This window comes from Pseudorca crassidens, chromosome 19 (assembly GCF_039906515.1).
Source record: "Pseudorca crassidens isolate mPseCra1 chromosome 19, mPseCra1.hap1, whole genome shotgun sequence".
NCBI classification, from domain to species: Eukaryota; Metazoa; Chordata; class Mammalia; order Artiodactyla; family Delphinidae; genus Pseudorca; species Pseudorca crassidens.
In genome coordinates this window covers 38081753-38106553 of record NC_090314.1, presented here as the reverse complement: position 1 = coordinate 38106553, position 24801 = coordinate 38081753, and the positions used below count along the sequence as shown (strand labels likewise).

The following is a 24801-nucleotide window of genomic DNA, read 5'->3' as shown; positions in this document are numbered from 1 at the left end:
GAGAACTGTCAGTTCTGAAGAACAATCACTTATTATTTAAAATGCCTTAACAGAGCCCAAGTTGGTGTTTTCATCTTACATTAATTCTAGGAGGAGGAAATAAATAAAAATTAAGTTGCTTTTTCTCCCATTTAACTGAATTAACTACTAATATTTATGAGTTTAAAATTTTTATTGAAAAATTTTAATAAAGAGAGCTAAGTTAATAGCCTGACATCTGGACTGTGGTGTATATGTGTATGATCATACGCAATGTGATTATAGCAGTGAGGTCAAGAATCCAGTTTGCAGTCAAGATGTCATTCTCCAAAATGGCTGATTGGAGTCACAATATTACTTTAAAAATTGATCCTAATGTGGTGAAGTAAGATTCCAAAGGACATTAAGAAGTCTTAATATTTCTGATGAGAATTTTATTTTGTTTTGTTTTTAGCAATTAAGATGATTAAGTTAGTTTTCAAGCCCTGCTCAATGGCAATAATGAAGATAACATTTGGGATGCTGGAAGGGACTTCCTAAGCTCAAGGACCTGTGTGTGATTGCTTTTATTGCCCTTTTGTTTATTAGGTCTCTAGCACTTGACATTTTGTTTTCCTTCTCACGGTTCACCTTGTTGGTCTAGTCTATAGAGAAACAAGAGAGCCTAGCCTGCAGGCTAAAGAGCTAGGATTTCCTAAAATGCTTTAGGAAATGTTGTGGACTCCACAATGCCCCTGTGTTATTGATGTCAGGAAATCAAGCAGAGTGCAGATATATATCAATCAATAACTGTAGATAGGGAACTGGAGGCAGTGGAGAAGTATGAGGAGCTTAAAGAGAACCCTGGGGCTTTAGGAAAAAAAATAAGGAGCTTAGAGAATAAAATTGTTACTTGGGGATAGAGTATGAGAGCCCATGAATAAAAACTATAGCTGGTAGATGCTGATCAGAACTCAGGTAGACATGCTGGATCTGGGAAGAGTATTGGGCTAGGTTCTTTAGTGTTAATGTGATTCTTTTTCTTTTGTAACTGACTTTGGAATAATGCATTATTCTGGGGAATAATACTGAATTTGTAAAATTGTTTTCCTTTTTCCTGATGGTTCAGACACAGTCTTTGTTTCTATAGCACATGAACTGTTTTTTTATAATAAGCATTCTATGATAAATTAAAACTCTCCACTAAAATTTTTTTAAAGCCAAAGCACTTAATTCTCACGGACATTGTTTTTTTTTGTTTTTTGTTTTTGATACTTTCTATCTTTGAATCTATATCCTGTCCTAGAATACATCTGTAGACTTAAAACATTTTTTCTCCCTGCTCTCTTAATATTTCTGGATTTAGGTTGAATAGGGACATGTCTAAGCAAAATCTGCTAGGAAATGAGCCCAGCAGGGGGTCTTTCTGGGACTCATCCTACAGTTTCTATTTGTAATGGCATCAAATGGGAAATCAGTTAAATTATCAAGTGACTTGATTTGTCATAAGTGTAGGAAAGGTTGTTTTAGGACGTAGAGAACATTAAGGTTTTAGGTATGGACTGGATTTGCTCTGAAGAATTGGATGGCTAAGGAGTTGGGGTGTTTTTATGTTAGGCCCCTGAGAAATGATTAGCGGTTACACATGGGGCAAGGGCAACTATTACTGAACTCTGGCCAGGATCTTCAATATCCAGGAATCCTTGGCAGGAGTTGTACAAATCTGGGGCTCACTGTCATGGTGCTGCTCTAAGTTCCTCTGCTGGTGGTAGCTTGAAGGATGCTTAGTCTCTGTCATGTCATCTTGTGTGCTTCGCCCATAGTTAGTATAGTGTGGAAAAGTGGAAGCTTTCTGGAAGTGTTAGAGATGAATCCCTTGACCTCTCTGGCTTCTTGGTAATCCACTGTGATGTATGCAGCCTCCCCTGTTCTACACTGCGAAATCCCTATATTATTGAGTAGAAGAGGGAATGTGCGCAGGAAGGGGCAAGGAGAGGAGGACGGTTACCAAGTTTGGTTCAAGAACAACATTGGCTGGTGTGGAAGGAGGCAGCCGTGCTGTTACATAATCATCGTCTCTCAGACTGCTTCAGAACCAGAACAAGGCAAAAGAGGGCCAGACCGCATGGGGGTTCCTAGAGAGTGTGTTTATTGTTAGGTGTCTATTCACGTGCCAGCGAAGGCTGGAATTATTTCCAAAACTTCGTTGTTTAATCACCACAGTCCCCAAAGAGCTGTTCAGCTGAACGTCTGCTGCTGCCTAAGTCTCTTGGTTCTACGTGGAGACTGTTCTGAGCGGGCAGTAGTCACCAGCATTAAGGAGGCTTGGTGTTGAGTCTGTTTCCATAACCATCTAATTAAATCAAGTACCCATAATGGGACTTGTGTAATTGCTTAACATTGATTATTTAAACAGAAAGTTTGAGGAAAAACAAGTCTAGCCTTGTAAATATCTTCTTCATATTAAAAAAAAAAATTGTAGCCTCGAAAGCAAAAGAACAGGCTCTTTGAATTTCTGCAGCTATATAAGCTGCAGTTCTGTAGTTTTATGAGTATTGTCTTTATCCATTTCACATCTAGAATTCCAAAAAGTGCAGCAGAAGGTGTTTAATTGGAATATAAGTATTACTTTATGAAGCTTTCCATATTTTTTCCAGCAAAGTTTTGTTAAGGATACTAAAATGCATATTTCTCGGATTTCTTACCCTTTGCCACTTAAACAAAGCATTAGGTCTAAACCACGTGATGAGATTCCAAATCACTTTTTCATCTGTAAGTTTCCTTTTGTTTCTTGTTTGTAAGATTTCATGAAATTTCAAAAAATTCTGCTGTAGATCACCTAGGAGATAATTGCAGTTTTACTGATTTTATGTGAGTGACTCCCACTTTAAATGTTTTGGATCGTTTGTGCCTGAAGGAAGAGCCTGCTATTGAAAACAGTTATCATGGTTAGGAGTTCATTTCTTTAAAAATAATTGATATGTCAATTATATCTCAATAAAGCTGGGGAAAAAATGGTAGTTCTGTTTGCTAGTGTATCAACTATTTGTTTTTCAGAAGGTTTGGTTTGAGATTTTGTTTTAATTACAGTCTATATAATTAGTTCTCAGTGTGTTGAGGTAAAAGAGAATTGCACCAGCAAGCTTCCAATTTCTTCATCTCATTAGGTTTTTAACACGATTATTAGTATCATAATCAGCTATGATGTTTTCTGTTGCAGGTTTTCACATTCTCTGATTTGCAGGGTGTCTTGATTGGCTAATTTAGGCAAATTATTTTGATTGTCCTGATGATGGTTGGCTGATTAGAACACAGCAGGGGTATAATTTCTTCCTGAGAAATGTTGCATTCGTTTTTTGGTACCAGCACACTAAGAGGGTTTTTATTTGTGTACATTCAATTATGATATTTGCCTATAACACTAGTAGAATGCCTGGAAAGCAATTACATTAGTGATGGAATAAGCATGAATGCTGTTAGTGGAAAAATTGGTCGTGTGAGGATGTGGTAGGATGAAGGAATTTATTAAAACTACAGAATCAGACTTCTGGATTTCTTCTTTTCTGTGTTTTCTGTATTTCTGTGATTTTTGAATGTGAAAAAAAAGTGACTTTCTATAAAAGTCCTCAGACTTCCCTATCTCTTGAAGAATTGTTCATTAATCCTGGTTTCCCGTTGCATGGAAGTTCTTGCCATCTTCTGTTCTGAATGCTTCATGCTAAATTGAGGACTTTACTGTGGAGCTAAAAATTTATTCAAAAGTTTAAGAACATTTGTTCATGTCATCTCATAACACCTTTTTTCTTTTTGGCTGTGTTGTGTCTTCATTGCTGCGGGGGGCTTTCTCTAGTTGCGGTGAGCAGGGGCTTCTCTTGTTGCGGAGCACGGGCTCTAGGCGCGCGGGCTTCAGTAGTTGTGGCACGTGGGCTCAGTAGTTCTGGCGCACAGGCTTAGTTGCTCCACGGCATGTGGGATCTTCCCAGACCAGGAGTCGAACCTGTGTCCCCTGCATTGGCAGGCGGATTCTTAACCACTGTGCCACCAGGGAAGTCCTCATAACACCTTTTCTTAGCTAACCTTAATGAAAGTGATTTTTCTGATTGGTAGTCTTTGCCCACCTCTGCCAAGAATTCGTCAGTCTTTTTCATTATTTGTAGTAAAGATATTTATTTCCATTCACTTGTTTGCTTTTTGTGCCTTTCAGTTACTACACATTTTCTTAATTGCATTAGTAGTAAATAAAATGTTTCTTGCTTACTTTTGTTATGTTTTTGAAGGAAAATCATTTTGTTCCTACCACTATACACACTTGAGTAAATGGTATACTAAATAACTATTTTAGTTAACTAATTAAAGTTATGGAGGAATAGAGGAGTGTGTGCCTGAAAGATTGTATCATTACTTTTCTTGACTTTTCTTTCAGAAAATTTCATGGAAGGACTTTGTTACCCTTCCTTTTTTGACTTGTGTTACTTTTTAGCTAATGCTCTGAAAGCCATACCTCTTGAGAATAAAACCAAAACAGAGACTATATAAAGCCCTGAGCATGAAATCTACTGACAGCTCAGCTCAACCTCTTCCTGCTTAACCTTGAAGTCATCCCCATGCTCTTCATTATCATTCAGGGGGAATTAGAGAATTATTTAGGACAAAACACCATCAGTAAAAGATCAGTGCTGTGTAAATCCACTTTCAAAGGGCTTTTAAAGACCCAAGCCTGGACAAGTGGTTTCCCAGCCTTGCTAAACAAGCTCCTAGAAGCCTATTAAAAGCCATTTTACAGTTAAAATGCCAAGGAAAATGTAAAAAGATTTATTAACTGTGCAAGCTTTAGTTAAGGTGAAGCCTAAGACCTGTGGAAAGTATTCAAGAAGTTCTCCATCAACTCAAGAACCACAAGTTTTGCTTTGTTTTTTGCTTTTTTTCTTTAAAGTTTTAATTTCTGGGGTTTTTGTTTTTTGTCTCATGAAAGAGAAGTCCTCTAAATAAGGAATTTGGATTAAAATAAGAATAGAGAGACTTCCCTGATGGGAAGTAGTGAGGACTCCGCACTTCCACTGCAGGAGGCTCGGGTTCCATCCCTGGTCAGGGAACTAATGTCCTACAAGCTGCATGGCACAGCTGGGGGTGGGGGTGGGGGGAGGCAGGGAGGGGAAGAATAGATAGGTGACACCCTACACTTAAGAGGTAGAGATGAAAGGGCACAGGCTCTGGCATTAGACAGACCCAAGTTCACCTTTGGGGGTCACAATACTTTCCTAAGAAGTTGTTGAGAGCATTCGGCGGTCAACACATGAGAGCGCCTGCCACCTACAAGGCTTTCAGTTCATGTTTCCTTCATGGTTCCTGAAGTTCATTGAGGGGTATGTAGGCAGCTAGTCCTGGTCTCTCTGCCTTGTACCAATAAGTGTTTGATTACATTGAACTCATAATGAAGAAGATGCCTTAATAAAACCTCCTATAGAGGCAAATAGTAATGACTTGATTCCAGCACTGCCAGTAGAGCTTCCCATCCGAGAAACAGGGGTATTTGGTGTTAATAAGTTAAATTTCAGAAACTAATGGACTCTGCTAATTGAATTCATCTTTGTTAATTAATAAGGTTCTAGTAAATTGGTTGCTTTCTTGTGTAATGCCCTGCAAAAGAGCAGTAAGACCTAATGATTACACGTTCACTAGTTCCACCCCATTCTTTCCTATACATATAGTGGTATGAACCAAAGTAACATCTTGCACTTTTCTTTGTCTTGAAATGTCATTGTTTAAACCTTTGAAATTATTGACTTAAGAGTGAATGAGGAAAAAAAACATGGATTGGGGATTCTATGCTGTCTGGCTAGTTTACATTTTAAGAGTTTCTTAAGGAGAAACTTGGGAAATCAGTCCAGTAACTACTATTGCAGTGCTGTAGAATTCAGGTGTATTGGTCTTATTTGCCAGGTTCTGCCAAGAGCAACACCCGAGAAGACTTTTTCCACTTGGGAGATGAAAAAATACATATTTTTTCTTTCCCTAGAAGAGGGTAGCTATTAAAGTTAGGTTAATAGTGTAGTGGTTCTCAAATTTGTAAGTGGGGTCAAAGTGATGGTTACCCAGAGGATCGTGCATATTCCCCAGGCCAAGCCCAGGTAAGGAACATGTTTTCTAGGCACTTGTCTTCTAGATGCTTGACAGTTTCTGTACTATGTATTTATCCCCAAAGAGCCATATATATGAAGGACTGACACATTTCCCCCGCTTCTTTAACACAGAGAGAATTCCCTAAGTTTTTCACATTCCGAGCAAGGGATAAGGTAAGAACTGATTTTTTTCCTCTTTTTTTTTTTTTAATCTTTGTTTTTTCCTTAAAAGCCCAAGAGTAGCTTATCTTTGCCGTATTTCTTGCCATTCTCCTTCCTCTAATTGAACGTATGCTTCCCTTTGCCTTACATCTGTCTTAGAACTAATAAAGGCTCCCTTCTGAAAGAGTTTGGTTTAGGAAACAGTCAAATGTATTGACCTACCCAAAGAAAGTGATAACTTTCAAAATCATCTCTATGCCTTAGGATAATCCTGATGATGTAATATTAAAGGGCTACTGTACTTAGTACGATTATTCTGGTCACCCACAGACAGTTCGTTTATCCTCAAGTCTTGTTTATGAGCATTTGTTTTTCAATTTTAAAATATAAAATTTCAGACCATGTTGCTTTCTTCCTACTACCAGCTTATGTTTTTGGCTCTCTCTCTCCATTCACTCAATGGACATATACCCTTTACATGTCTAGTTTCAACAAAACATACAGTAAATGTCAATACAACTTTTTAAAAAGGTAGGTAAATAATTATGTATGGATACAGGATGTCCAGAGCGAAATATCTCTATTTTTAAAAGTTGTATGATGTTTGTTTTCCAAGTATTTACTATGTCCTTTTTACTCTGCCAGAAATGATAAGAGTATAAGACCTGCCCGTAAGCATTTTAGACTCGTTGGGTAAAACTGAAATATTGGTATGTGAAATAGATATTAATGTGAAGCAGTCTGGTTTACTGTTTTAAAAAAATGAATTATGAAGGCTTTAAATGCTACAGGAAATCTGAGGGAATTGGTGTTTTTTGTTTGTTTTTAATGGAGAGCATCACCACTTGTAAAAGCATAAATGATGAAAGCTTGCAAAGTAAACAAGGACTTTAGTGCCTAATCCTATGTAAGCTCTAGCATTTTCCTTGTATGTAGCTCCTTTTTTTTTTTTTTGCGGTATGCGGGCCTCTCACTGTTGTGGCCTCTCCCGTTGCGGAGCACAGGCTCCGGACGTGCAGGCTCAGCGGCCATGGCACGCGGGCTCTTCCCGGACCGGGGCATGAACCCGTGTCCCCTGCATCGGCAGGCAGACTCTCAACCACTGCGCCACCAGGGAAGCCCCTATGTAGCTCCTTTTTTGACTCCTTGGCACATCATGGCTTATGTTTATATTTTTAAGCATCCCTTTTACATACACTTTCATAATATAATTTTGTAACTGCCTCCTGTGAGCTGTTTTTTCTTGCATTCAGTTTGAGGAAGATCGAATCTACCGTCACCTGGAGCCTGCCCTAGCTTTCCAGTTAGAGCTGAACCGGATGAGAAATTTTGACCTTACTGCCATCCCCTGTGCTAATCACAAGATGCACCTGTACCTTGGAGCAGCCAAGGTGGAAGTGGGCACAGAAGTGACAGACTACAGGTTCTTTGTCCGTGCAATCATCAGACATTCTGATCTGGTCACCAAGGTGGGTGCTGTACTTTAATGGGAAGTTATCCCTGAGGGAAGGGACAGAGAAACAGGCATGGGTCAAAATCAGGTTTTCCTCTTTTGAATCAAGGCTCTTGTTCCCTTTCATCCTACTCTCCAATAACCAGCAGAAGTCTGAGAGTCATTTCTCTCACAGAAGTAAATATTCCATGTAATGAAGGGCTTTTTCCCCCTTTAATTTGTTGTCTTGGTAATGGAAGCATGATAGTACTCGCTTGAGAAAATGAAAAAGCATGCTAACAGAGAAATCACAGGGAAGGTTTGATGATGATAGAGGATAAGGAGAAAAGTTAGAGGTGACCCCATCGTAAACCTGTCTAGAGGTGGGGTGCTTTCTGTACATAGCAAGGTGCTTGCTGGTGTGTTAGTTGTTACTGCATCCTATAGCTATAACCTTTCTGCAGCTTTTCCTTTCTAAACAGATTTCCTTTCTAAACTGCTCTGTTTGCCATATGTGAGATATAACCCTAGTGGGGTTGCTGCTCTGGGGATGCCCAGCATCTCCACCTGTTGGAAGGAAAGGATACATAAGAGGCAGGAGGAAGGTCTGGCAGGTCTTTATCTGACCCTTGCCTGCCCCTGCTGCCTGTGGTCATTGGGTTGACCCTAGGGAGAAAGGTAATAACATCCGCAGCAGGTGCCTTATGACTTGTGACATGCTACTGCTTAAGTATGTATAACAGCTGTTTCTTTTTTTTTTTAACATCTTTATTGGAGTATAATTGCTTTACAATGGTGTGTTAGTTTCTGCTTTATAACAAAGTGAATCAGTTATACGTATACATATGTCCCCATATCTCTTCCCTCTTGTGTCTCTCTCCCTCCCACCCTCCCTATCCCACCCCTCTAGGTGGTCACAAAGCACTGAGCTGATCTCCCTGTGCTATGCGGCTGCTTCCCACTAGCTATCTATTTTTACGTTTGGTAGTATATATATGTCCATGCCACTGTCTCACTTTGTCCCAGCTTCCCCTTCCCCCTCCCCATATCCTCAAGTCCATTTTCTAGTAGGTCTGCATCTTTATTCCCATCTTGCCCCTAGGTTCTTCTGATCATTTTTTTTTTCAGATTCCATATATCTGTGGTAGCATACGGTATTTATTTTTCTCTTTCTGACTTACTTCACTCTGTATGACACACTCTAGGTCCATCCACCTCACTACAGATAACTCAGTTTCGTTCCTTTTTATGGCTGAGTAATATTCCGTTGTATATATGTGCCACATCTTCTTTATCCATTCATCTGTTGATGGACACTTAGGTTGCTTCCATGTCCTGCCTATTGTAAGTAGAGCTGCAATGAACATTTTGGTACATGACTCTTTTTGAATTATGGTTTTCTCAGGGTATATGCCCAGTAGTGAGATTGCTGGGTAGTATGGTAGTTCTATTTTTAGTTTTTTAAGGAACCTCCACACTGTTCTCCATAGTGGCTGTATCAGTTTACATTCCCACCACCAGTGCAGGAGGGTTCCCTTTTCTCCACACCCTCTCCAGCATTTATTGTTTGTAGATTTTTTGATAATGGCCATTCTGACCGGTGTGAGATGATATCTCATTGTAGTTTTGATTTGCATTTTTCTGATGATTAATGATGTTGAGCATTCTTTCATGTGTTTAACAGCTGTTTCTTTATTGCCTCTTTTAAAGCACATTAATGTTGGTGGTGATTTTCTTTCCTGCATAGGAAGCTTCCTTTGAATATCTACAAAATGAAGGGGAGCGGCTGCTCCTAGAAGCCATGGATGAGTTGGAGGTCGCTTTTAATAATACAAATGTCCGGACTGACTGCAACCACATCTTCCTCAACTTTGTGCCTACAGTTATCATGGACCCTTCAAAGGTACATTTCTCCTTAGCTTCTCTGCCAGCACTCGCCAACACAAGCCGAGAGATTCATTCATATTTCTTTGCACTTGGACCTGGAAACAGGTACTCTCGGTCAGCTGATTGAACCCTTGATCTTTAAAGTTTACAGAATGCTTGTAGGACTGGGTTTCTGGGATGGTGGCAAAAATGTGCTATAACCATTGAAAGCAGACCCCCAAACTGAAGGTGGTACGATGTTAATGATGCTGGTCACTTATTTGCAGTAGAAAAATGCAAAACTTCTTCCTCTTCTTCTATTGGTACCTGTTTTATGATATTTGCTGTGATAGCAGTCCTATTTTATTTAATTCCCTAGGATTTCTCATCTGGAATAACTAACTTTGCTATTGTAGGGCATTTTGGCAAAATTACTGCTTCTTTTCATAGGTTACCTGGTGGCCTTAGGGAAGTAATACACCTTCCCAAAGTGTCTAACTTAGTTCTCTTTAGTATTTTTCCATGGAAAGAGAATTTGTTTGATATGGAATTCCACATATATTTATGTATGTTTTCTTCCCTGAGGCTCTATTCTAAAATGCATTCCATATAATTTAAGGAAGGAAAACAAGGTGATTCTGTACTTGACCTTTTATCTCAGGTGTAATAAAGACAGGTTGCTCTCTGTTTCTGTTCTAACGTTTTCATGCTATTTTGGAATTTGAATAGGAGAACCCTTTCTCCTATTGTAGGCATGGACTTTTGCTTTTTGAACTTAACATCTAAGACCTGAGAAATCGTTTTCTACTTTTTTTCTTCAAGACTCCAAACTACTGATTGGTTGCTTTGTCTGTCAGGAAAGCCAAGGACAGGACTACTCATTGAGTTTCATGAAGTCTCATCATCCAGTTTAAGTAAAGGTTCTCCTGAGCATTCTGGGACTGATGAAACTAGAAGACTTAAAACGTGCCCTGGACACTATATAACTATATATATTTGTAGATATGACCTATCATTTCTCCATGAGTTTTTGCTATCAGCCTCTCTGTTTCCACTCCAAACACTCATATGCCCTGGCTCTGTCTTTCTAATCATAGATAGCTGTCAATTTCCTGTATATAGAGATGTTGACTTTTGTTCCCTTGAAAAAAGAATGGATAGATATCTCTTGGTTAACAAGCAAGTGTGGGAATAGAGACGTTAACTCCTTGAAATCCATTCTAAGAGCAGAAAAAAACTACAAGGTGGCACACACTTCTGAAGAGCCACAAGAGAAGGGTGGTATGAAATTTTTCAAAAAGATGTTCTGGGCTTCCCTGGTGGCGCAGTGGTTGAGAGTCTGCCTGCCGATGCAGGGGACGCGGGTTCGTGCCCTGGTCTGGGAAGATCCCACATGCCGTGGAGCGGCTAGGCCCGTGAGCCATGGCCGCTGAGCCTGCGTGTCCGGAGCCTGTGTTCCACAACGGGAGAGACCACAACAGTGAGAGGCCCGCGTACCGCAAAAAAAAAAAAAAAGAAAAAAAAAAAAAGATGTTCTAAGAACTTGAGAAAGGATTTTAGAGAGATACTTAATTTAAGAAAACATTAATTTTGAGTAGTATGTACTAGCTGCCTGTAGCGCTATTGGAAGAAAATTCTTTTTTGCTTTAGTATGTCAATAAGGAAAAATCACATCTAAGGCCATTTGGTTAAAATAACTCGCCAACCCCTGAAAACTAGGGGCACTAAGCTGTCTTGATATAAAGCTTAGAGCAACGAGGGAACATCTGCCCCATCTACTTAAGTCCCAGTTGGACTTGGCAGTGACCAAGTTTCAGAGCTCTGTTTAGAGAGAACATTCTAGCACCACCTACAACTTGCCTTTCTTTAATTTGTGCAATTTACCAAGAAGCATATATTATAAAGTTTTATAAAATTGTGTGGAAAAAAGCTCATGGTGGTAATTGCTATGCTGATTTAAGGTCCTGAAAGTGCAATGAAACATAGTTACTGTGCATATAAATGCTACTTAATAGCTGTTTAACTAGAGATTTTATTCTTATTTGGGGCTTTCTCTTAAATCCCATTTGTAATTTTAGATATCGCAGATCTTTGACATACAATATGAATATAATTGGGAAAGGGGAAGGGAGTTGCGCGGATTTGGGTGTCGTGAGCCAGAGAAAACCACTCAAATGCCAGGCCAGCATGAAATTGTCCCTGACTTGTTCTAAGCAAGAGTAGGGTTGGGGAGAAACTCTGTGACTTTTTGTAAGGAATGCATGGAGGACACATCTCCGGAAGCCAGCATCTTTTCCCATTCCTCCCTTCCCAAAGATGGGCAGACCCAAAACAGGTCCTAGTTACAAGGGATTTAAGTTTTGTGCTTGGCGTTGTGTTTGTGTCAGATTGAGGAGTCTGTGCGGAGCATGGTAATGCGCTATGGAAGTCGGCTGTGGAAGTTACGTGTCCTCCAGGCAGAACTGAAAATCAACATTCGCCTGACACCAACTGGAAAAGCAATTCCCATCCGCCTCTTCCTGACAAACGAGTCTGGCTATTACTTGGACATCAGCCTGTACAAGGAAGTGACTGACTCCAGGACCGCACAGGTACAGTAGTCAAGCAGGCTCCTCAAAGTTTTGACTTGGTCCTAGAGAGAAGCCACTTGTTACAGAAAGACCCAAACTCACAAATCCCATTGTTTCACCTAGTGGGGTTATCCTCTCTTAGCTTAAATGGTTGCATGAATTTGAAACACTTCATTTGCCCCGTAAGATGTGCCACTGTCCTAATCATGGATGTTATGAGACCCTTAACCTTTGGTCATGTATTGGTGGGCCCTACAGGTGCCAAGTGCACCTGACTCCACAGGTAACTGTGCAGTCCAGGGCTCTGTTTTAGAGGGCTGTTCGGCTACTTGAGCAGTCTTGTCTTTTCTGATCTGATTTGTCCTTGTTCCCATTTTCAGCCTATTTAGACCACTCACTGGCAAGTAAAGGAAGGGGAATTGTTGAAATATGAACTATCTCAAAGAAGGAAGGTTTCAGCGTAATATAACCATAGCTTTAGCAATATCAAGCAGTGACTTTATCTTACTTGCCCTTTATTCCATTTACATACATTATCTTTCCTTCAAAGAGTTCAGAGTATCATATATCTATAAAAGAGCAAAGTGGCAAACTTTAACCCATTTTTTCAGATAGAAAAATTGAGAATATGAAAATGGAAAGTGACTTTCTAAGTAGATTGGTTCTGTGATAACAGAGAATTCCCTTTTAATCTGTTTTACCACCTTGGTTTCTCAATATTTGGGCCATTTGCTATGATACAGGATTTAGGTCAGTTCACCGTTGCTCACATCTTTTTAAGAACTGGGATGTTAATTGTAGGTCTCTGGCCTGAACTTGGGGAGTGCCTCTCTTCTCATTAAAGGATGAACTTGCTCCTTTGTATGTGTACACGAAGGTCTCATTCTGTTTTATGCATTGGGTGACAGAAAGAGATTATGTGTCTCTTGTTTTTATATATGTCCTTTTAAATCTGGGAACAGCAGTAAGAAAAGATATTTTTTGCCGGTATTTTGAAGATGAAAATTCTAGGTTTGGACAGTTGTCAGAGCGACCTTTCATTTTGTGCTTTGATTCCCAGTTAGATGGTCAGAGAAACCTATCACGTGAGAAGTGAACAGTTAAAACAGAGAGAAAGTGTGCACAAGAGTGCAAGGGGTGAGCAAGAGAAAGAGTATTCAATAATTTTTTGCTGCATTTGATGTTTTCAGGACAACCTTAAAGACATTTTCAGTCAAAGCTTTCCATGGGCAGGGATGTTTTTAATTAACTCCTGCAGTGGCTTCAAGGCAGATCTATTCTTGTGAAAAATAAGATGGCCACTTGAGATTTTAATGTTTTTGATAAATACGTTTGTTCTTCATAACTATTCCCCCTGCCTTTCTTTTATTAGAAAGCTCTTAGATTTCCCTCATGCTGGGTAGTTGTGACACAGGGGCATGAAAGGAGCAGATGCCTTCAATCAGGGCTTAGTACTATGCCTGGCACAAAATAAGCACTCACTAAGTATCTGAAAGAACGAATGAGCTGCCTTTAGCCTGAGGGAGCACCCCTCTTCCCATGGGTCTGGCATGTTTAGTAAGCCCTGAAGGAAGGGGGTCTCGCTGAGGCTCTTCAGTTGAGATTCAACAGCCATTGCCAAGCGTGAGCTCAAGCCCATGACTAGAGGAGGGAGACCACAAAAGGAACAGCTTCTAACTCAGTTCTGGCACCCTGAAAGCCTACTTGATGCTTCTTGCCAATTTGTTTTTTCCCTTTCTTTGCTCTAGTGAGTCATTATATGAATTTAAAACAATATAGAACCATGGGTATCATTCATTCATTTGTTCATCAATTTAACATTTATTGACCACGTATAATGTACCAAGCAGTGGATACAAAGATTAAAAAGTGGTCTCTCCTCTCAAGAAATTTACCTCATGATGGAAGAAGGTGGATAATTAGTTTCTCTCTTGTATGATTATGATTTGTGCCATCATAAGTAAGTACCAGGCTCTAAGGGAGCAGATTAGAAGGGATCAGAGATTGTTTTGCAAGAGAAGCCCTTTTGATGGCCTCTGGTGAAAAGTGTGTGATAAACAAAATGTGTACCTGTTTTCATGAACTTGTAAAACATATACTTTACCAGTTTTAATTACTATGGCCATTATAGTAGAAAATGGAATTAACATAGACAACGTAGATAGATAAGTGACCATTCAGAGGCTTCCAATGCTGTCCATTGCTATCAACCTCTTGCTCCAGAATAATTTTTTATTCTTTCTGCCAACAAGGAGCAAGGTTGACTGGCTTGAGTTTCAGATTGTCTTATTTCCCTTGTATAGTCTTTGTGGAATTAGCTGTAGTGAACACTGATGTCAGGCAGTCATAGTAGAGAGATCTGAGTAATCCACTGCATAAATCAGTTGATTTCCAATGTGTAGTGTAAGAGGGAAATACACATTTCAAAATCAACTTTGTTGAGATAGAACTTACATGTAATAAAATGCACTCATTTTATGTGTGCAGTTTAATTCATTGTGAAATTGCACACACCTGTGTAACTACCATCACAGTCATGATAGAGAACCCTTGACACCCTCAAAAGTTTTCTTATTCTCCTTTGCAGCCCCAGCCCTAGGCATCCACTGATCTGTTTTCTATTATTATAGTTTTGCCTGTCCTAGAATTTCATATAAATGAAATTAGACAATAGGTACTATTTTGTGTCTGGCTTCTTTTGCTCAGCATAGTGTTTTTGAGATTCATCCATGTTGCATGGATTATGGGTATGTTCTTTTTCATTGCTGAGTAGTGTTCCATTTTGTGAATATACCAAAATTTTTATATCCATTCACCTGTCAATGGACATTTGAGGCTTTATTTTTCCAGTTTGGGCTATTCTGAGTAAAGCTGCTGTGAACATTCATTTACAAATATTTGTGTAGATATGTTTTCATTTCTCTCGAGTAAATATATGAGTATAATTATTGAGTCATAGTAAGTGTATGTTTAATTTTATAAGAAACTGCCAAACTGTTTGCCAAAGAGGTTGTACCATTTTAAATTCCCACCAGCAGTGAAAGTACCTACAGTTATATTGCTTAAATGACCAGCCTGACTTTATTCCAGACCTTGCAAAACTGTACCTATCTTTCTATCTAATAGAAAGATAAGACCTATAGGTATGTACTTGGAATGTAGTTCCAAGAACCTACTGCCTTGGCTCCTTTTTTTCTTATTTTGATTTGGGTTATCTCCTCTTAAGTCCAGTTTTCACATACTAACACCCTGGCCTCACGTAACACTTTGAATCTCTTGAAACATTACTATTTCTACCTCTCACATTACTAAGACAATGCTAATTCTACCTCCCACCTGGTGACTTTCTTCATTGGTCATGTGCAAGAGGATTGGGAGCTCCATTCTGGTGGGCTTTAAGCAGCCCAAGACAAGTTTTGCCCAGAATAGGACCTGATTAACAAGTCAGTAGAACACATTTGTTCCTCTGATCTAAAGGGCTAAGCATTCACTTAACTGAACTGTACCCAGGATATAGGAGAGTACTTAATTCTCTTCTAATGCCTGTTTAGCAGATCTGCAAATCTATTCATTAGTGGTAGACTTAAGGCCTGAATAAGTATGTGGGTATATACACATACCCTCACATCCCAATCTGCATTTGTATTCACTGCATTGGGAATCTATGTTTTGTGTATTCATGCATAAGGTGCCTAGTTTAGTGTCATACAACCTCTGGGCACTCAATAAATATTAATTGAATTGAAATAATGGCATCCCTTATAAATATTCATAAGCAAATAAAACTGTCTAAATATATGAAATATGAAGTACTCTTCTAGAAATATTTGAGTTAAAATAATTAAAAACTGGTGTAGTGATTTTATTATGTGACAATATAGGTATTGCAGGAGCTATTCACTAGTTGTAGACATAGTATACTGGGGGAAATATGTATGTATATTTTATATATATATTTTAATAAATTTTTTTTTCTTTTTTACTATAGCCTGTGTCTTATGTGCTAACAAGAATTAGCTAGCTAGATGGATGGATGAAATCCATTTGTGTCAGAAATTTTTGAAGCCTTTATATAGCTAATCGTACTTATGAAGCACCTTCTAATCAAATAGACTAAAGTGTAGGTGACCTGGTAGAGCCTCAACCTGGCCTTCTACCACTGGGGAAAGAACAGAATTCTCTTTAGTGCTTAGCTGTTCCTCAACTTAAATACTAGAACTGCTTAGCTGGTTAGTTGACATGCTTTGTTTTTGAATATATGGGATTCAAGTCACTTTAGAAGGCAAGCATTGTCAGTCTGTCTCTGAAATGTGAAACTTACACTGTGCTTTCTTGTTGATTTCAAAAGTATGATGTGTGGTTGGTTACTTACCATCTTTTGGAGTTGGTTAATCTGTAGAGAGGTGAGAGCACCATGTACCCAATGTTAAGCGGCATATCTTAGCTACTCAACCCACCAAAAATGTGTTTCAAGAAGTAACATTTGTGAAGAAAAGTCCCTCTAGGCAGCTGATCTGACTTTTTCCCCCTGTCTTTTAACTCTCCATGCCATCGTCTTTTTTCCTGCAGATCATGTTTCAGGCATACGGAGACAAACAGGGACCATTACATGGAATGTTAATCAACACTCCATATGTGACCAAAGACCTGCTTCAATCAAAGAGGTTCCAGGCACAGTCCTTAGGGACAACATACATATATGATATCCCAGAGATGTTTCGGCAGGTAAAGGTGGCTAACGGTGGGGGAGATCTGACATGTGCCAAAGAGGCAAGATTTTTCCTGAATTTTCATCAGATGCAGCTTAGACTGGAATAGGGCGCTTCCAAAAGGCAGGAAATATCTCGACACTGTTCTCACTTCTATCTCTTTTGGGATTGTGACTGCCAACTCAGATGTTGGGTGGTTCTTTATGAATTAACAGGAAGAATGGTGAGAATAGAGGCCTCTGTTGAGTAGAAAAGAGTAAACTGAGACCACATGCCTGCGATGGTAGTTTACGATGACCGCTGTAAGGAGTTACATTTAGGTGTCTATTTCCAAAGCCTATATTCAAATCAAAAAGAGATTTGAAACTCGAGTTCTCGTTTTCCTATTTTCCAAGATAACCCAGGTCTCTAACTGATAACCTAGGTTAATATGATGAGAATCAATGTATAACATATACAAATAGATATAGAGTTCATGGTACACAGTTTAAATTATCAGTTCTTTTGTGGGAGATTTATTATAGCTGAATAAAAACTAGTGTATCGAAAGAATACTGAATTTGTCCTTAAAAAAATCTGTGAACATAGGATTTTTCCAAGTCTCCTAGTCAAAAATACCATTGTTACCACATTTGAATTTTAATAAAGTAATACATGCGGTCTTAGTAAATAGTCTTTCTGTACTTCCTGTATTATTCAGAAATACAAGAGATTTCCTTTATGTAACCATTTGTTTACAAGGTCTCTCCCTTGAAACATAGCTGCCTTCGTTCAGTATTACCGGCGTTGTTAGCCTAGAAGTTGAGTGTTGATTCTGTTCCCCAGTGCCAGTGCCATAAAGAGAAATCACATCCTATATAATTCTTCCTATAGAATAGACATAAACACAGTGATTTGGACTTGTAAGTATGAATGAGTCATATTGGTTTGAAATGTTGCTTTGAGGCAAGCCGAGAAACAACTAAACTAGTTCCCACTTCATGCAGCAATATTTTTGGTAACATGAAGTTGGGAGTGGAAATTGAAATCGTTTTAAAATGATAGGTGTGTCTCTCTGTTTTCTCAAATTTGAGCAGACTTGATTTGCACATTTACAGTCATACACCTCTAGTGAGCTAATTCCCGTGTATGGGCCTGTAGCTTTGAAAAGATATTAGAAAGAGGATGCTTCCCCTGAACCTCTAGTAGAAACTCTATTCTTGTGTTCTTGGGTTTACTTTGTATTAGCTGAGTGTCATGTCACTTTCCTGGTTATTCTTCTGTAGCCAAGTTTCTCTAGGATTTCTCTTTTTTAAAGAGGGACCGGTTCATTCTGATTCATGATCACTCAGTAGTTTGATGTTGTTGGAAAAGTGCCTGATTTTTGGCATGTAAAAAACATTATGTTAAAGACAATTACAAATCTATTTCAACTGAGAATGAGAGCTCTAGAATTTGGTCTAACGTTTAGACACTCAGCAGAACATTTGGAAAAGAAAGAGCAAAACTAGACTGACGATATTTTAATATTTATTTTGTTCATGTTGAAATGCTAATTGTTACTGATTAGTCAAACTTTTCTCCTCCTTTAGTCCCTGATCAAACTCTGGGAGTCTATGTCCACTCAAGCATTCCTTCCATCACCCCCTCTGCCTTCAGACATGCTGACGTACACTGAGCTTGTGTTGGATGATCAAGGTCAACTGGTCCACATGAACAGGCTTCCAGGAGGAAATGAGGCAAGTAGTTGCGTCCCCCTCTCCCCTTTCTTATCTTTGTGCCCACTAGTACCAGCTTTCCATGGGGCTGGTCATTAAATAGTATTAAGATCTGAGTGGCATAGGCAGCATAGTAGTCCTATTGGTAGAAATAGTAGTCCTGTTGGTAGAATTCTTTAGCCAGAGAACATTGACTGGATAGCAAGGAATTATCAGTAGTTTTTTAAGTGTGATAATGGTATTACATGTTTTTAAAATGCTATTACAATTTTGCTTTTTAAAAAAGTATTGTTTTCTGTTAGAGATACATACTAAAATAGTTATAGATAAAATGATCTAATCTCTAGGATTTGCTTCAGGATAATGAGGGGGTGTGAATGTGGGAGTACAGGTGAAACAGGATTGAACATGAGTTGTTAACTGAAGCAAGGTGATAGATACATAGGACTAGATTATTTTCTCTATTTTTGTATATGTTTGAAATTTTGAGAGTTTTCTATAATAAAAGCATTTAGAATGTTTCTTGATGTTTTTCCTTATTTGGATACTTACTTTGCATACTGGTGTACAATTTTTGATATGTTTTTTCGTGCTCAGGTAATTTCATCCGGTACTGTCGTGAGCATGGTAAATATTTTCTTCTTAAAGGGGCCCAATCAGAACCAGGGGTTTAAACATAAAAGGAGGTAACAGAGAACCCGTGTCTGATAGTTATCCAGGAGTGCCTTTTCTAGCTTTGGATTCCTTTCTCCTGTAGTACACTGTTAATGATGTACAGTCGTATTCTGCCCTATACCCCACATCCTCCTCAGTGCACTGAGATTCTTCCTGAGTCTAACTATGCTTCTAATGTACAGTTATAACAACAGTGATAACAACAGTAATAAGCCTAAAATGAGATATGTTTTTATTTTAACCTTAAATGTAATCCCTAGATAAATCTCGTTCCTTAGAAGGAGTAATCTCTATCTGAGTGTTCACCATAAACAGACTGGGTAGACCTTTGGGGATAAATGCAATTTTTTCCCATTTTACGCAGTATCTTTTTCAAAAACATTTCCTATATGTACAAGGTACGTGGTTGTTCAGCAGGTACACCAGTGGCTGCCAAAAGTAGATGGTTTGGTATTAAGATGGATGCAAGCATTGGACGCGATGGAGAGTATCAGACTTGTAGGAGTTCTTCTAATCTAGTAGCAAAGGCGAGAGGCTGGGGAGAAAGGATGCGTAGAATGTTGACGAGAGTAGGTGTCTGTATACTCATTAACACACAAAGTTGCGGCAGAGGTTTATGCCACTGTGTGTAGCATCTACTTAGTGAACCCCTCAGCAGCAAAGAAAAGCTTCATTGTGCTAGACTTAAATTCTGATTCATTGAACAGTGGAGTCTTCAGGAGTGGAAGGCACCCTTGTGAACAGGGGACTGCGAGAAAAACGCTTTTAACTAATGTAATTAAAACACAAAATGAGATTTTTGGCCACGTGAAAGCTAGCTGCAGTGCTGTGTGAAACCTCTTGCCATGATCTTTCTGTCCTGCTTTCTCTCTGCTCTCATTCTGTTTGAGCGAACGGAGACTGGGGGAATAGTGAAGTCCCAGAGGGACAGAGCTCTGTTCTTGCTGAAATTACAAGCACAGAGCTGCCTGGGCATGAACATGTAGTGTTTACTCTGCCAGTATGAATACAAATAGTCTTATTATACGGGACTCTGTACCCAAAGACCACACACACACACACACACACACACACACACACACACACACACACACGAATAAAAAAAAAAATTAAACGTTTTTTTTAACCCTTTTAAGACCCAACAAACCTTGGTGCAAAAGGATGTCTTAAACAGCAGCATAGGACTAGGGCTATGAGTAGTAGCGTCAATACAGGGACCACATGTTTTCCTTTGCCCAATGCTTTAATAATAATCTTGAAATCTAGAAATCTAATAGTATTTGAAATTTTTTTTGCTTTTTGTCAGTTCTTACTTTCTTCTTGTCCTCCTCTTTTCCCTCCTTAGTTGCCTGTTTTCTTTGTTCTCTTTTCCTTTCCTTCAAATGGTTGACTAGGATTGAAGCTGAGTGTCAGCTTGCTGTTTCTGAGTCTTTGAGCTCAGGAGGAGTGAGACTGATTTCTTTTGTGAGCACTTAGTGACTAATGCCCGGCGTGGCTGGTGAAGTCAGTCAGTGGCCTTAGCTAGATTATAGGGTCCTGCACAACAGGAATGAGGTTGGGGTATTAGTATCCAACTCGGTTACCAAGAGCTTGAACGTACAATGAAGCATGTCCACTGAGTGACTGACCAATCTAAAGATGGAGTTTCAGCAGTCAGAACTCTGAGGGACAGCTGTGCCTAAGAGATGACGAGGTGTCAGGAGGATGTATTTCCTCGTGCTGAGCCCAGTTTTATCAAGGCAAGTTGACTTTCAGCAATTGCCGTTTAATTTTCTTTGGCCAAAGAGACAAGTTTGTCATGAGCTTGGCACTCTACATATTACCCCAAGAATGATGTGAGGGGAAGGAAAAGAGCTCATGTTGATGAGATTGGGAGCAAATCAGTCCTATCCCAAAGAGAATGGGCATCTAACGGAGCCTTGAGAAATAGTTTTATTAGAAAAAGGAATAAAAGATTGACCTGTTAATCTTCTGAGAGCCAAGGCTCAATGTAAATGCGTCAGTGCTACGTAGCCATTAAATCATCATAATGAGGTGTTCTCCAAAGGTGACAGCTCCACCAGGTCATCATGGTGGGTGATATTGCATTACCTTGAAGGATTGGAGTTTCTGGGTTTCAAAGCTAGCACATGGGTATAAGGAATACAGGTAAAACAAGAGATTCCTGCAGAGTTTCCCCGTGAATTGAGATGCTTCTCCCCGTAATCAAAGGCAGAAAGCCTGCACTTATCATACCATCGGCTGTGTGGGTAACCAGTCTTTCTTCCCGATTTTTTTTCCAGGACAGTAAATAGGTAAAAAGGTGATGGGACCAGGACTTGGAACAGTTCAGTTCCATTTAGTTTTAGGTAACTTGTTTGCCATTTGAGGAAGAATATTGGCTGTTTCAGCAGAGATGTGACCTGCATTTTGAACATTGTGGCCGAGTTAAAAGCAGGCAAAAGAGAGCTTTTCTGATGTGATGTTAGCTACTCTCTCCTTTCTATTTTCCTAGTTGTCCCTTCCCCACTGAGAGAGATGTAACTGAAGGAATGCCACCTTATGCGTGATGAAAGGTATAGGAGAACACATTTTTCTCATTGTCAGATTTGAATGGCATTGCATTTAGTATGAATTTAGAGTAGGAATAAAAAAGATGTACACCAAATCTGTGAACTGCGCTCCTTGCAAATAGCTCCAAAGATAAGTTGTCTAGGATTTTTTTTTTTAATCGTTTCAAGTAAAGATGAAAATTGAGGAAAATGTGATTGCAACGTAGACTAAACTGATTTCATGCTCCTGTGATGGGCACTGTATGTAAATGCGCAGCTAGATGAGTGTATGCTGTTGAGCCTGGATAGAGAAGAAGCGCAGCTAACCAACAGTTCTACTTTCACCGCTTCTCAATTTGGGGGGAATTGTTTTCATTTTCCTGCCAGTTCGCTAACCTGTTTTGATCATTTGGTGGAAGCTGTAATTGTAGGTGGGAACACTTTGAGTAACAGTTCACAATCCAATGTAGCTGCTTTTCGCACCAAATCCTGTTATTAAAAGGCTCAGGCTAAGATCAAGCCAACGTCTGTAACCGACTTGACGGAGAACAACTTAACTTTGCCTGGTAGGACAAAGAAAGCACTGGCCTTCTTGAGACTGTGTTCTTATATATTCTGAAATGTTATTAGCATTCTTTTATTATATTTCCTTTAACTGCTCTGTGAACTAGATGATGAATCTCCAAATTGGGCAATGCTGAAAGATACGATAGACGGGCACCTTTTATAGCAAAATTAGTGTGGATAGAAATGAGGACCCTGTTTTCCTTACTGTTTCAGAACATGGGCTTTTTAACAATATGAATCTATCCATTCCCTCTCATTGCTCCTGTCGTAATGAAAATCTGCGATGAGAAGATGCTGTGTCTAGAAGCAGATATGATAATTAGGTTTAGGATGTGTACTCCAAAAAGGATTGGTAGTTAGAGACTGGAATTCTTGCATGGCATTACGTTTTTTCCTTAAAATTTTTCTGAGAGTTAAGTATGTTCCAGATTGAATGCAATTTGATGGTCACCTCCACACACACTGCCAGGCTTAAAATTGTAGTGGCTCCAAGACTTCGTTTTTTAAGATGGGCACTAGGTGTCAGGGTTTTTCCTTCTCAGCAGCCTAGCCTTCAGATAAGCCTCTTGAATTGCCCTGTTTGGTGAGGCAAATCCAGCAGTATCCTTCCCTTTTTTTTCAGTTGGTATGGTAGGCTTTGCCTAGTGTTCCCACAATGTGCAATTGCTCTCTTAACCCTTTGGGTGGAGATCTGTTGAATCTTACATCATGATTGCACATTTTTACAGGAAACATTTTTTAGAAAGAGGATGATCGAGGAGGAAAATAAGTAGTATAAATTAAAGTTCGAAGGCTAGCTGCCATTATGACTGGTATCTTGGTTTCAGTCCTGCTTTATGTTCTGGGGGATGAAATGGTGGGGATTAAGAATTCAGTTCTAGAACTGTTCAGCCTTGCCTGTATTTAACTGTCGTCTAATTGTTGGCAAGGTACTGTTGTCCAGTTCCACGAAGGTGTAACTATCTCTTTAACTTTTTTTATTATAAAATATTTCAAACTTACAGAAAAATATGGAGTGATATGACAAATATCCCTGCATCTATTGACTAGCTTAAATAAATCTTACCATTTTGACACCGCGTCTCACTTATTTTTGCTATAATCCTTTGAAATCTCTAATTTGAGTATAAAAACAAAAATAAAATTTAGGAGTTGGATAGGGAAAGGAGGTTGGTAAGCTTATGTAAGCCTGAAAGATTGGAAGAAATTAATTAGTAGATCTATTTTGACAGTTCTTAGGCTGGACCTCTTAACCCAAAGGACCTCTTATTTTAGAAAAACCACCATAACCCTCTGTCTTAATTCACTTGGTTGACATTTTCCATACTCTCAAAGGAATTGCTTGGGCTATCCTGGACTTAAATTCTAGTGCCATCCATGATGCTTTGAAACTGACTGGAGAGAGCGTTTGTGGGCTTGAGTTGAGTAAGGAAAGGGTTGACCATTTCTCATGCGAACAAAACCCAAATATTTTTCTAGTTTAACATTAGCCTTTTGCCTATTGTTTTACTCGATTTAACCTCAGAATAGCTCCATGAATGGGAAGTAATTTAGATGTATTTTCCTGTGCTTTTGTTTCATTCTTTTGAAATCAGTTTACCTTTTCATGCTGGGTGTGGAAATTGAGTCCATATCAGTCTTTTAGATGTGTGTTGGAAAAGAGGCATATTTGTATTGTAGCATGCTGAAGGTGAGCTCTGAAATAGACCCAAGAAAAGCAGATCTGAAAAACAGGATCATGGTCTGTGCACTGACTGTTCAAGTTATAAAAAGAGACTAATGGTCCTTGCCACCAATCTGTCCCTGAAGATGGGAGAATGTTTCTAAGTGCTTTGAGATCCTCGGCAGAAAAGTATCACATTCCACTGATTATATATAAACATTCATAATTTGCACTTACCTTATTTTTCATCAAGGACTTTAAAAAACCAATTTTGAATCTTTTTAGCCTAGCAAGATAGGAATTTCAAGTACAGAAAAAGACATATTACGGAATACATGGTAAGATCGTTTTATTTAAAATTATTGTGCACTTTTCTTCTTTTAGCCTCATTCTTAGTGAGTGTGTTTGGCTACAAGTCTTCGTCTGAAATGCTCTTCAGAACCAAAGTTGAGTCCCTCATTAGAAAAATATTGAGGCTACTTTTGAAAGCTAGGTCTTTCTGCCGTGGAATTACTTCTAATGAATTCCTAACACTGTTCTTCTGGGATGTATATATTTTTCTTCAAATTCCTTCTTAATGTCTGTTATTGGAGCTGGAGAGTTCTCATCGGGTCGATTAGTTGATTTTGACTTATTTCATTAGTAGCAAACCAAGGCCCAATGAGCTTGACTGACCTTGAAAATCCTAATGCATCCCTTGGCCAACCAAAGCAGCACTTGCGGAGGGCTCCTCAGTGCCTTTCAAAAGTAAGTCCTTAAAGTTAGCCTTTAAACAAAAGGATGAACTTGCCAGCATTTTCATACATCTTAATTTTTAAGATTTTACAGAAAAAGGGTGTGATATAGTACCCT

The 24801-nt window shown here is 39.0% G+C and overlaps 1 protein-coding gene across 7 annotated transcripts in view; it reads left to right on the top strand.

The window, feature by feature from the left end:
- The window catches only part of ACACA (acetyl-CoA carboxylase alpha), a 272316-nt gene that overhangs the window by 169728 nt on the left and 77787 nt on the right, over positions 1 to 24801 (top strand). For all 7 annotated transcript variants that reach the window (XM_067717545.1, XM_067717544.1, XM_067717547.1 and 4 more), the window contains 6 exons: positions 6210 to 6251; positions 7493 to 7708; positions 9419 to 9574; positions 11925 to 12128; positions 16677 to 16832; positions 18388 to 18534. In XM_067717545.1, the coding sequence (XP_067573646.1) occupies positions 6210 to 6251; positions 7493 to 7708; positions 9419 to 9574; positions 11925 to 12128; positions 16677 to 16832; positions 18388 to 18534 (921 nt within the window). The remainder of the gene's footprint in view (positions 1 to 6209; positions 6252 to 7492; positions 7709 to 9418; positions 9575 to 11924; positions 12129 to 16676; positions 16833 to 18387; positions 18535 to 24801) is intronic.